Source organism: Fulmarus glacialis, unplaced genomic scaffold (genome assembly GCF_000690835.1).
Source record: "Fulmarus glacialis isolate BGI_N327 unplaced genomic scaffold, ASM69083v1 scaffold14104, whole genome shotgun sequence".
In the NCBI taxonomy this organism is placed as follows: Eukaryota; Metazoa; Chordata; class Aves; order Procellariiformes; family Procellariidae; genus Fulmarus; species Fulmarus glacialis.
In genome coordinates, this window is record NW_009208809.1 from 19,334 (window position 1) to 33,164 (window position 13,831).

The following is a 13,831-nucleotide window of genomic DNA, read 5'->3' on the forward strand; positions in this document are numbered from 1 at the left end:
GCTTCATTATAAAAAATGCTTTCAATTTGAACTTCATTTTGCAAGACAATGAAAGAGCTAATTTTAGTGATGAACTGTACATTTCCTAATGGCACTTAATATTTTTTACAATTTAAAAACCTTGTTTACAGCCCCCAAAATACTCCATTAAAAGAGGTTATTCACTGTGTGAAAAAGTGCTAGAAAGTTTGTTTTTAGAAAAACAGTTGAGCTTTAACAAGGGGAAGCTTCTGGCTTCGGCAGCTGTAGCTGCAGGAAGGGAGGTCGGGCGCTGGGCCTGTCGACATCCAGCACAAGAAGAGTGTGAACTGCAGCCCCAGTGAGAGACGCCGTGTCTCTCCCATCAGCTCCTGGGGCTGAGAAAGCCCAAGCCCCTTCCCTTACAATGGGATGTTTGCCAGCTCCGGAGCAAATACTGCGCTGCGGTCAGCCGCTCCTGCAGCCTGCGACGGAGGGCAGAGCTCGTGCCAGCCCAGCCCTGCGTGACTCCTGGCTGCAAAGGCCACTCAGTGGCTTTTCCTCCAGCAGCAGTTTCGGAGCTCGACTGCTCCCAGGGGTGACTCTTCATGGCTTCCACAGGTTCCCTCTGCCGTCCCTCTCACAACCACCCGGTTGTCAGACCACCTCGAAGGCAGACATCTCTAGGTTTTTGTTCAATATCCTCGTTTAAGGAAAATACTGGTACAAATGTTACAAAACAACCTTTCTAAAAATAGTTTCTAGATATTAGGGATCGCTAGAGGGGGAAAACCCAAAAACAGTCAAGGCTGAGGCACTCAGTAGGGCAAGGAGAAGTCATAAGCTCAGGTCAGGCTTCTAGCAGAAGTTACGGAATCTGCCCATTCCCAATGCCAGCTCTCCACTCGGATGCGCAGCCCTGTGCACCATTTTCAGTCACATCTTGAAGCAGGGTGTGCTGGTGAGTTCCGTAAGCAGAAGCTTATGTGTTACCTTCAAGTGCAAGACACTGAACTGCAGAGGAAAATGGGCTGCTGGGGCAGGCGCCGGTACGGGATCTGTTCATCTGGATGCTAAACCAGCCAGGAGCCATGTGCTGAGCGACAGATGCTGTAGCTGTTCCTGTCCCGCAGGCTTCACAGAGCTGTCCCTTATCGTCTCAGTACATTCTGTGTTAGAGCTGGCTGTCCGCTTGCATAGTAGTTTCAAAGACACGGTATGTGAAACAGATGGTGAGAAAGAAGGTGAAGATAGCTGTTAAAATGAGGGACGGTTGTTTTTTAACAAGACACGTTCATGTTGAGGATTGTTCCCCCAACTGAAAATGAAGAGCTGACCTATTTAATAGTAATAAAAAAAAATGTATTCCAAATTCCCTATCCTTTATTTCTGCAATCCCTTTAGCTTTCTTTGTCACTGTAATCTCCCAATACAGAGAAGGTACCTCACGACATGTCCATTCTTTGTGCGTGCTGATGTTTAGGCACTGGTGGGAAGGACTACCGCAGACCTATCTTCAGCTACGAGCACACAGTGAGGAAGATACTTCAGTGTCTTCCTGCAACCCTACCTGTGCACATAAGAAATAAAAGGTACTTTTGATAGGAAAGCGAAGCTCATCTTGTGGTGTAGATTTGTGAGAAGCAAAATACGATCTGTTTTCTGGGTATTGTTTTCTGATCACCAATTCAATTTCTGCTTGACCTGTTTCTGTGGCAGTCTAAAGCATTTAGTGGCGAGTGGTCTGTGTAACTGTGTGGAGATGGCTCTGGGTGCAGGTCACACAGGAGCCTGCTGAGGAAGCGCTCTGGGAGAAGACTCCTTACCTGGAGCTACAGAATGCCTGAAACTTGCAGAAGGATTCCTAAAGGATCCCGGTTATTCACCAGAATGAAGTGAGTGCATCCTGGGGTGGGGAGAATAGCATGGAGGTGAGCCCGATGCAAGTGTGCATTGATTGTGCGGCAGGGACAGCAGAACTCGAGAGGAGTCTGATGCTAGAGACGTGGCGGTGGTATGGGGACAGGTCAGGAACGGGAAATAGGTCCCGTAAGGAAGCTGTGTCAGTAGTAATTGCCTGTTTCCCTGGGCAGCTTTCAGCTGCTTTGCAAAGGAGGTGCGGTATTGCTGTGGCTGGTTGGGCACAGAAAGGTTGAGAGGTGCCGGGGTCGGTGATACGAGTGAAAACAGTCCAGGTTTCCCGAGCCCTGGTCCAGCAGATCAGGCTAAACCAAACTGCCTTCTCCTACAGGCGGGTGTCGGGCAGGATTGTATTCAGAGCTTCAGATGGCGATTCCCATCTCTGAGAATTGGGGAAAATACAAGAAATAAGTTATGAAAAAGAAGCAAATTTTGGATAAAGATGGAAACCCGTAAAGCTTTAATGAAGTGGTTCTGTTTGAGCCATTCATCCACTTCACTCTTCAGTGGCAGAATGTCTACAGGGCTTGGGCAGGCAATTAACTAAAAATAGGCACCCAAAGGAGAATGCAGTGAGCCTGAGTAACCAGGATTAGAGAGGACACGCAAGAAGGTAGGGTGATGGGGAGAGCATCTTTGAAGATTTCTTTGTAAAAATTTTAATTGCAGGCAGTAGAAAATGCCTCTGCAGGGTTATTCTTTCCAGATAGCAAAGGTGATGCAATGGCAGAGAAAGGAAATGGGGATTTTTTCAGTGAACTGCAGGAAATCTTCCCAGCAGCTGCTATTCACCTGTCAGCAAGGAAGGAATTAAAGAACAAAGAGCTGAGCTCCCAACAAAACTACTGAAATCATCAATCTACCGGAGGGAAAAAAGGGATTCCCATTGAAGTGACAACATTTTTCAACACTGAGGCTAAAGAGCAGGCGCTATTGTGAGACAGCTGAACAGGGTCTGTCAAAATGCTGTACGTGGATATTCTGCCAAGTGAAATTCGGTGGAAGCAAATGCAAGTTAACATGTTGTTCCATCATACAAATGGATTTTGAGCGAGCTGTAATCCCATGGGGAAAAAGATCTTCAGACTTTCACACAGCTCTAGAAATCTGAGCCTGGGAAGGACTGGCTAGGTGAGTTAACCCTCTGCTGCCATGGAAATGGCTGATGTATTTTCTAACGAGCAAGCTGGAACCATTCTTATTCTAGTGGGACATTATGTCCGTGCCCTTTTGAGAATCTAGGGTCTGATTTATAATCACTGGCATTTCCGTGTCCTGTCCTTTCACAGACTTGTGCTCTGTGATTTTATATCTTAGTTGTCTGCACTGTTCCTATTGGTCTTAAACCCTCCCCAAGTCAGCCACACTTTAAAACATTTCTTTACCTAACTAAACCCTTCTGACCAATTATTTGCTGTAGTGGCTTCTCTTGGGCTCAATCTGATGCCACCTTTCTGATACAGATGTGCCTGGAATAAAGATATCATAACGGGGTGGTTCACGGGGCTCTCCCACTGAAGAAGTCCTTCATTTAGCACTTAAAATGCTCTACATCTTTAGTGGCTGCTTTGTACTCTGTTGGCGGGATAAGAGCGTGAGACTTCTACTGGCATAACGTTTATTACAGGTGAGTTTCGTCAGTTCTGACTGGTTCATCCTCCAAGTTATCTGCTCTCGTACAGCTGGTGCTTGCTGTCTCAAATGTCAGTGCTTCTCTGCTGCCCTATCTCAGTGTAAAGTCTGGGGCTTAGCTTGCTGTCTCCTGTATTCACTGAGCCTCTTTGAAAATACTGCTTTAAAAACGCCTCTCTTCCATCAAAAGCATTTTGTGCCTCCCAAGATGGTTTAATCTGTATTTGTCCTGGCTGACTCGCAGCGGTCTCCTGTACCCGGAGCCCCTAACTCGTGGTCCTTGGTGATCGGCCAAAGAATGCCTATATGTAACTGTAACGCTTGGTCCTGTGTTCACGGACACTGATGCTGTGGGTCTCTCTTTCATAGTCACCATCCTTCCCTGCAGTCTCCTATTCCCTACATTAATAATGATCTTAGGAGAGGAACTAGCATGTTGACTTAAACATCCCTAAACCTTGATTTTAAAAAAAAAAAAAACAAACACCAAAGAACCTTTCTGGGATGAAACTTTTTTTTTATATCACCTAACTAGCATAATGGCCACCATTCCCTTACGCATAAATGTCCTGCACGTGAACAACAGCACAGTTTTCCAGGCTGTGCTGCAGCTATCAACCCCTCAGTGTGGCAAGTTTACCATTGTATTTTACCTACAGTTGCATTAGCAGGAGCTTGTCTAAGCTGACTTCTACTGATTTTTCGTAACAGCTCGGTACATACTTCCTAATGAACTTAGATTCCCAAGTGGTGGAGCTTAGATGCTCAAAGTTTTTTCTTGTGAACAGGTAAAAGTTGTTCGCTAACTAGCTTCAGGAAATAATGTGTTTTGTGACTTGCATACTTAGTATTTCAAATGGAAGTAGCCTCATTAGTTTTAGACTGGCTGACAAAATACTTGCAGGTTATAAGCTCTGTGGTGGAATGGGAACTTCGAATCCGTTTTCCAGTGCAAATACCTGGTATTAGCTCCAGCGTGCTGTCTCTGAACACGCTCCCTTTGCTGGTTTAAACTTTTCCTTTCATTGACAAATGTTATTGCCATTCTGCTTGTTAGAATAACTGTGGAAAGCAAATCACACATGCAAATAATAGCAAAATGAATTCTGTTTATTCTTTGACAGACTACTGGCAGGAAAAAGATGCCTGGCTCTAAGTTTAGCTACCACTGCTAAAGGAATTCCAGTGATGACAACTGTTCAGAGTATAATGCAGGGAAAAAGCAAGAAAGCTGAATGTTCTGGAACAGAAGAAAGTGTATGATGGCATTGCATAAATCTGATAATCCTCACTTGCAGCAAGTGATCAGTTCTGACTATTTATTTCTTAAAAAAAAAAAAATCCTCTCAACTGAAGACAGGGATAAGGCTTGCATATAATTGGTAACAGTGTGAAACTCTTTAATTTGCAAAGAGAAAAGCAATAGAAGACAGGCCTGAGGTATTCAATGACGGTAAACAGAAGACTAGCTGAAATGCCCTATTTACCTTTTCTATGTTAGAGAACAAGGCACTCGTTGAACTTCGAAAGGCAACATTTTACAGTGGAGAAAAGGAAGTACTGCATTTAACTCGGGGAGATCATGGCCACAGGATATTGCTGAGGTAAATAAATCTTATATTACATTTTGATACAAAAGTATTATTTGCAGCATTGCTGGCTAACCTAAAACAACTGATCTATGTTTTGGAGAATCAATGGATCACTAAACAGTCATTCTGGGAAGAATTACTAAACTAAATTAAAAATAAAATTCTTGAGTAAAATGGAAAGGGGACAAGCCTATGAACAAACGAGGCATGGCTAATGTCACGCTGTGGGATCAATGGCTCAGCAGAAAGTAACATGCATGGGCTGAAACGGATGTACTCTGGGGAGATGAGGGGGGACAGCATCTGGCTTCACTGAAGGAGCTGAGATAACAGAGTAGAGGTAGATTTTGCATTTTCTAGATTTATGGAGAACAATATTGACAGATTTCCTAGTTTGTATCGGCTTACAATGGTTCCTCCATGCTGAGGTATGAAGACCTGCGTGTCTATATTCATAAACATGCACCAACGTATAGTGAGATTGACCTCCATATGTTACCATCTGCAGTACAAGTGCCCAGGAAAATGAGAGCAGGAGATGATTACAGGTGCTAAATGACATCAGCAGCTGGCTGCCACTTCACAGTGTAACCCTTCTGCCCTCAGCAGGTAGACAGTCTGTGGAAGAATTTAAGAGGTGAGGCAGGGAGCAGGGGAAGCAGGACTTTAACTTCAGGAGACAAGGCTCGAAAAGGAGAGAACAAAAAGGCCAGTGGAACCAAATCCTAAGTGAAAGGGTGACTGCAGGCCCAAACCCTCAGCATTTGTTAGAACTATTAGTGTTGGGGAAAATGCTTCAAATACACTGACAGAGTGTACATGAAGCTGGGACCAATTTTTCCTCCTGATTCCTGGATGTTAGCACCCTAGGATAGAGGTAAAAATATATTTCTTGAGACTGCTTCATGGATAAGCCAAAAGGGTACTGACCTCACTGAACTGTTGTGGTAAAAAAACCTAGAAACTGGTACTCTGTTCCTCATCTCAAGGGACCTACAGAGCAGTGGCCTGCAGCCTGATGTCATCCATGCCTGGTACAACAGCACTCAACGCTGCCGGCCCCGAGCTCCTAACCTAGCTTTTTCACATGCTTTGGTTTCCAGAACAGATGCACGACCTGTTTGCCTGTGCGAGATCTTTAAAAGGGCTCTATCCATACACCACAAAACCAAGCTAAGTTGTGAGAGCTGCTCCATCCCCTTGACACGTGGATAGCCAGAGAGAAAACGCGGGAAGCTGCTGCCTACGGTGGCAGAGGCTGAAGTGGTCCAAAAAGCAGTGTATTTCCCCATGGGGGAAGAACATGATAAGTGAAGAGAAATCAGTGCAACCTGACTTCGTTGTGTAAACAGTCTGCTAGCTACACCAGATATAAACCCAGTGTATTCTGGTGCCTCCTATTTTTGTAATGGCGGAAACAGATTTGTGTTGTGTAAACAATGTTCACTGTAATGAGTTTAACCTAACGGCTCCGCAAAGAAGAATGAGGTGACGTCTCTGAATTCACTGTGTAAACAGTCTTGTTGCTTAACACTGATGTGGAGTAAGCTGTATTCGGTGGAGTAAGCTGTATTAGGTGACGGGATGAGAGGTAGTGGGGAAGGACAGTCCCTTCCCCGTTGGCTTCATACAGAGCGGGTGTGCTGACTTCTCCTTCTCCATGTGGAGGTGTTGGCTGTTTTGCCAGAATTGCAGTGTGATAACATGAAATGGAAGCTGGACTCTTCAAAAGTTTAGCCCAAGATGAAAGAGTCTCAACTCCTTCTCAGGGACAGTCCCTTCCCAAAGAGGAACATAGCTCCAGGATCTCAGGGAAGGTCAGTGCTAAGCGTGGCTCCTGATTCACAGATTAAAAAATAGATAAAATATATCCAGTCTATTAGCTGAAATCTTGTTGCTGTACAGGACTGGACTTGCACGGGGATATCTGCTGTTCCAGTCTACAAGTGCTCCCTCCAGAGATCAGAAACCTCCTGTCTGAAACAGCTTTGCAAAGCTTTCACACCCCAAAGGGAAGTAAGAGTTGTGCGTTTTTAAGGCTCTCCACAAAAGGGTGACTGAAAGATCTGTTCTCCAGTGCTATTTCCGGCTTATTGGAATGCCTGGTGGAAACGTGGCAGCGTCGTTGTGCTCAAGCTGGAGGTGAAGACAGGGGGCAATGAATGAAGGGGCCCAAAGTTCAGCGAGGCCCCAGCTCCAGGAGATTCTTGAGGTTGATGTTGCAAAGTGGTAAGCAGTGGCTGTGTCTCCCCCTGTGAGTAGCCCATGACCAATCCCCCTGATGATACAGGTGGATTACAAGGAGGAAGATTTAGGGGGAGGAAGCCAAGAAGATGAGAAAAGTCCATGTTAGCAGCACAGAGCGCCTCTGAAAGGTTAGCAGGGCTCTTGGAAAGCAAAGCCTCATCCAGCGGGGGTGGCTGAGGCGAAGAGGACTGAGGCTCACCAGATGAGAGAGACAGGCTGCCAGGGAAGTCTGACAAAAAGCTGTCCACCTCTACTTTGGGTAGTTTCTCAGGCAAATATGAGGTAGATCCAAGCTGATACTTTGGAGGAGGTTGCGGTGGGGAGGAGATGGGAGAAGAAGACTCCAGAGGATAGCTCATTCCCATTGGAAGAGAATTAGGAACCAAAGAATGGGACATCCCTGAGCTTGGCATGGTTTGGAGATGTGTGCTGTACATGCCCACAGGCAACATGCCAGGGAAGCTCTTACCACCTATCATGTCTCTGGATGCCATACACAGGACAGGACTCAGCTCTTCTTTCACTGCAACAGATGAGCTGCAGCTTAGGAGACCCAGCATGTCAACTGGCTCTGTCTTAATCTTCAGCAGTTCCTGGGAGTGGCTTTTCTTCATGTGCCTGGTCAGATGATCCTTCCTCCCAAACCTCTGAGCACAGTACTGGCACAAGAAGTCCTTCCGCCCCGTGTGCACTACCAAGTGTCTCCGCACATCTTTCCGGGTGTAGAAGCGCCTATCACAGTGGTCACACGGATGCTTCTTTTCCTTCGCTCCGCCAGAAGCACGCCTAGAATGAGCCTTGAGGTGCTCCAGCAGGACTTGGGTACTTTCAAACGTCTGGAGGCACACCTTGCAGCTGAGATCACCACTGGCAGCTGCGTGCATGGCCAGATGTCGCCTGAAGCCGAGTTTCGTGTTGTAGTTCTTGCCACACTCAGGACAGTGGAGGGCCTCCTTGTTGGGATCGTGGGTCTGGAGGTGGTTGCGAAGGTGATCTTTCCGGTGAAACATCTTCTCACAGTACATACACTGATGAGGCTTCTGAGCAGAGTGCGTGGCCATATGCCTTTTGGGAGAAAAGCAGGAAAGTTTAGACTAGCGTCCAACCCCTAAGAGAACACATGCTACTTTTTCAAAATTTTCCTCGTGTTTTACACTTTATGCCATAAAAATCCCAGATGGCATTTTACCACCACTAAAGGATCCTGCCCTGACAGCCTGGGCAGCAGGGACTCTCCAGGCACCGAAGCACAACATTTCAAGCAACAGTTACAGAGTCTGTCTCAGCAGTGCCCGTCCTCCCTAGAATGCATCACCTCCGCACAGGTATACTTCAGTCGTCTACTCAGCTCCTGTTCTCTCTGTTGAGGCTATCAAAGGGGGAAGTGACAAAGAAAACCTTGGTAGTTTATGACAAGAAATGCTTGTCTGCTGGTGAGATGGCTTCGTTTCATCAGGAGGCATCAGACTGTGGCAATGTCTGTTGACAGCCACTGTGGACTGATTTCACCTTGGTCTCTTACACTCTCTGACACTGTAGTTCATCTAGTTTCAAGTTCCTAGTGATCAAATCATTTAATTATTCTCTGCTATATTTCAGTACATAAATAGAAACTCTACTTCTTCATGCTAGAACAATAGCTGCCATAGAAATATTCCTGTGATTAAAGTTAATGGTGGGGCTTATGAAATGTGAATGCTATTCTTGCTTTTCATTTTGTTTTTTAATCTGTGAACTTCACTTTCTGCTTCGATTTCCTCCTTAGTAAAACAGAAAACAGCTTGAGCTCAGGATAAAATATTATCTGAGGTTCTCTGGAAGGTGCTTAAAGAGATGCCAAGTATGGTAACGTCTGGGACTCAACTGCTTTGCAAGGTAACAAGGGCATTCCCCCTCCTCCACCTTCTCAGAAATTCAACTCAAAAAAACATGATGGAGGGGTTTTCCCCTCTCTTCTGGTAGGGGAGCACTGTTCGGCAGAGGCACTCAGCAGTTACCTACCTATATAGCTTGTACTTAGAAGCAAAGGCTTTGCCACAGTGCAGCTGAGGGCAGTTGTATGGTCTCTGCTCAGTGTGAGAAAGTGTGTGGGTTCTCAGCTTGTCCACATTAGTGAAGGAGGTCTCCGATATTTCACATTGGCATTTTCCCTGACTTTCGGTCTCTTCACCTCTTGGTCTGGGGACTAATTTCCAGCCTGTCTCTTCCTCCTCCTGCTTTGCATCTTGAATCCAGTTGGGAACGCTGGGAAAAAATGCCGTCATGGCAGGTCTAGTAGAACATGGCCATGTCAAGCAGAACTTGAGCCTGCAGGCGTCTTGCCGTGATGTTGTCCCGGTGCAGTTTTCTGTTGGAACCCTCTGTGACCAAACTGCTTTAATAGCAAAACATCTTCATCTGAAATCACAGGAGGGTTGGTGTTAAGATACTGCATCTCTCACCCGTGCACACAAACATGTGTGAGCATTCAACAAGCATTACAAACACGTGAAGATGTGTGTTCACAGACACGGAAAACTCCCATCTCCAGAATGTGTTTCGTTCTTTTCTCCCTTAACCCCTGTTACCTGAATAAAATGATGTTAAACTTTTTCTGAATTACATTTTGGCAACTATTAAGAGCCAGTGTTACCCGTCACATGCACTTTCTCCTGAAATATTGTAGATAGGTGTCTCTCTGTAGCTGTAAATACCTCACCTTTCCCCGTGTGTTTTGTGGATCGCTTCTCATCCCCTTTTTTCGTGTTCGTCACAGTCTGTTCTCACTTGCTCTTGATCTTTGCTTACACGGAATTCCCTTCTAGAGCGTCTCAGAGAAACTAAGGTGCTCTTGTATTTTTTTTTCCATCCACTCTGCTACCAACCTGGTGCACTAGTAAGACCATCTCCTAGCAAACCCATCTGAATTACCACACATGGGTCAACAGGGCTGAGGAAGAAAACTCGGTATTATCAGCAACATCGCACCTTTTTCAGGAAGGCAACAAATGCTGCTTCTCTTCAGGGTGTGATTAGTCATTGTATTTTCACTTTTCTACTGTGGGGCAGATTCTGCCTCTCTGGATTAGCAAGTTTTCTACAGTAATGAGCAGGGGTTTTTTTCTTTTATACTCTCATCCATTGATAATGGAAGCTCAAACGGTTTCCTGTTCAACAAAATATACCTCCTGTATGCTCTGCTGGCTTTCATGTTGATGAAAATCTACATTAATCTCTCTTAGCAGGTTGTTCTTGAGTTGTGTTTGTCTTGTTGGTAAAGTACTGCATTTTTATATGGTTCCACCAACAGCTAAACTGGTAAACGGTTAGCTGAAATAAAAACCTCAGAAAAGATCTCTTTCACTGAATTTAGCTGCCTGTGAAACTCTTCTTAAAATAGCATCAAACCCTCAAGCTCTTTCTCACTCCATGATTGCTTCAGAGGCAGGAACTTCCTGCCTGCACATCAACACGAGTGCCAGTTGTGGGCAGGATGTGCAACTACGAGGGAACTAACCAACCCCCATTAAGAAAGCGCACCACTGAACGTTATGAATAGCTGAAATAACAATAACTGTTACACCACCGCTCACAATACCATGAATGGTTCCCTCAGGATGGAAAACACCAGGAAATGGGACGACTCCAAGAAAATGTGTCACTGTGAGGTTTGGAAACGTCCATTAAGAACGGAATTTAGTTTTGTGCAGGCTGAATCTACTCAGGCAAAGCACAATAATAAAGGACTAGAACTGCTGAGTGCCACTTTGGTACAAGCCAGTGTGATGTGACGGCTGCTCCCACCCCTCGGGGTGCAGGAGTCCTGCAGTCTCCCTTTGTAAGTGTCTAAGACCGTGAATATTTCACCTCTGTAAGAGATGTGTGCCGGAAAAGAGAAATGTTCTCTACCTCCTGCTTCAGAGCTGTGCACGCGTTCCGGGAGCCTCTGCCACTTTCGCCAGGTAGTTGCTTCTTTCCCTCTGAACAAGCTCAGCCATCCGTGCCAGTTTCAAAGCTACCTGAAAGAAGACAGAGCTTGAATTTTGCTGTCTTTCATAGTAAGGCACATAAACTGTCTATCGCCTTCAGAGCAGAAACCCAAACACAAATGAGTTAAGACATGATAATTTCTGTAATTGATTATTGCAAAATTTCATCAATTTTCCTTTAAAATTTTGAGGTTCTAGCAAGAAAAAGGACTCTACCTATTTGGGTCTGTTTCTACGTCTAAATGCATGTGGTAGGACACTGACAGCTATGGAATAAGAAAAAAAAACAAGGTGAGGGTCTGGCATAGTATCATTGAAACACAGTAGCAGTGGAAGGTCAACAACATAGTTCATGCGTGGCTGCAGAACTCTCTGCGTGATCTATATATTTACATTTTTAAAAACTCAATTAGTTTTCTTAGTAACATTTCCCAAAGAACGATTCCAACTTGCTCCCTGTTCACTATAACTCTGTAGCCACCAGAGAGAAACAGTCGCCGCTGTCTGGAAACACTTCACCTGCACTTGTTCAGAGAACATCTTGTACACCACAGCCTTTGTACCAGCATTAGGGAACCTGGTTATCTTGGAAAGTTTTGTACTAGTGCTGGAAAAACGTGTCTAGTCTGTGCAGCTCCAGAAACCTCAGATAAGTCGGTTACAGAAAACCCCCATCACCAGATGAATCTTCCTCTGCTTCAGTTCTACAGAGGGTAAGAGGTTGGCAGGGTGAACACAGAGCTGGAAAAAAATACGATCCACCTGAGAGCTGGATTCCCGCTGGCTGCCAACTTATATGAAATATTTCACTACTACAGTCATCAGGTTTGTGCAAATTCGAGCTAGAAGAGCTCAGATAAGCTGATGGATCGTACGCTGTGTATGAGATCCCAGCCACTTGTCATTGCACAGAAAACAATGAGGCACGTCTGAGTTGATACATAGTACAAAAAAGCTCTCGGGCTTCACAGAAAGTCCCTGGGATAGAGTCCACCACCTGCTTTGACAGTTTGTCCCAGTGTTTAATCCTTCTCAAAGTATGGTTCAGTGATACAGCATTTCTGCGCAGTTTCTGCCCCTCGAAGTCGCTCCTGTGACACGGAGCACCATTCCTCAGCTGTGCGGGAAAACCTTGGGACCTCGGCTGGGAACGAGATGGGGGAACTGCCCAGGTTAAAAATAATCAGGAAAAAATAAAAAGGAGCCTGGATGAGTTCTCCGACTGGCCCAACAGCAAAGCTGTGCTGATCTGTTCGGAGCGGGTATGCAGCAGCAGTGGGAGGAGGGACACGGGGCCTGGCAGGCTGCCCGACCAGCCCTGGCATTGTGGAGCTGCGGTTTCTCTTCTCTAAAGGGCATCACTTGTGTCTGGTCTGTATTTGTCTGTCCTTGGCTTCTACCTGCTGAGTCCCGCTGTGCCTTTGCTAAGGAGCTGCTCCAGTACTGTCGCTTTTCTTCCTGTGGGGACAGAGAAGTTGGCCTAGGGACTCCTGCGTCCCCGCAGTCCTCACCACCTGCTTCTGCACTGCACCGGCCGGCTGTTTTACAGCTGCAGGCTGGTGTGGCTGAAGGAACTGACCCAGCTGAAAAGTAACTTCTTTTTAAATTTTTCCTCCCCCAGCCAGATCAGTCCCCCACTCAGATTTGCTAAGCTATTTCAAGTTGTTAAAGCTTAACCTTGCTCAAGCGGAAGGTACCAGCTACGTGGTACAAAGCAGAGGCAGAATCCACGGTGGGCACTCTGCCTCAGCCCGGTGCCGTGCCGCAAACCCAGCCTCTGCAGCGATCCCAGCTGCGGTGTCAGACTGGCACTGGCCCGGCCAGGGCACGGGTTCACTCATTCTTTTATTGACAACCGGCAACCGTAACCCCTTAAACTGCTGCAGCAACATCCCCTGGAGCAGGTCTCTCAAAGTCTCCACACAGGGTAACAAAATCACCCCCTGCTTCCCTTACAGTGTTCTAATCAAGTCCAGCTCCGACCCCTGACTGCAAGGCACTGCTTCCGGACCTCAGATCACTTTGCAACTTTTCTACATCCTCTGCCGTTTTCCAATATTGTTTTTTTTTAATTATAAGAGAGGGAAAATACCTGGATACCAGACCTAGATACAGTACTTCAGTACCAGCCTTGCCAATGCCACATCTAGATGTAAAAATCACTCTCCTACCTCCTTACATACCTTTTTTTTACAGTTTTCCTACAATCACAAACACCAACTCACAAGTCATTATGATTCCCTGATTTCCCCCATAAAAACCATTATTTTCCTGCAGTGAGTGACTTTGGCAGTTTCTAGATATGTAGGTTTTCACATCGAAACAGCCTCATTTTTCTAGTTGAGCTGCTCAAGCCTCAGTACCAGTTTCTCCCACTTGATCACTTACAGATTTTGCAAAAACTCTGCGTAAAGCTTGCATTTACTTTTAAAGCCCACGGAAAAGCTGCTGCACCTTTCCCATAGGATGTAACCAGACACACCATCCCCGCAGGATGATTTTCCCATCTGACCG

The 13,831-nt window shown here is 45.8% G+C and overlaps 1 protein-coding gene across 1 annotated transcript; it reads right to left on the minus strand.

The window, feature by feature from the left end:
• Positions 1-7,192: 7,192 nt before the first annotated feature.
• On the minus strand, positions 7,193-9,613 carry PLAGL2 (pleiomorphic adenoma gene-like 2). The gene is made up of 2 exons (XM_009576633.1): positions 9,351-9,613; positions 7,193-8,414 (listed from the first exon to the last, which is right to left on the minus strand). Exons 1-2 carry the CDS (start codon positions 9,611-9,613, stop codon positions 7,193-7,195), a joined length of 1,485 nt encoding a protein of 494 aa, XP_009574928.1.
• Between the last annotated feature and the right edge of the window lie 4,218 nt (positions 9,614-13,831).

Excerpts from the sequence above, each read along its gene's own strand:
- PLAGL2 (XM_009576633.1), bottom strand. The coding sequence starts at position 9,613 with ATGACGGCATTTTTTCCCAGCGTTCCCAACTGGATTCAAGATGCAAAG. Across the intron at positions 8,415-9,350 it reads TCTAAGTACAAGCTATATAG|GCATATGGCCACGCACTCTG; the intron begins GTAGGTAACTGC and ends TTCTCCCAAAAG.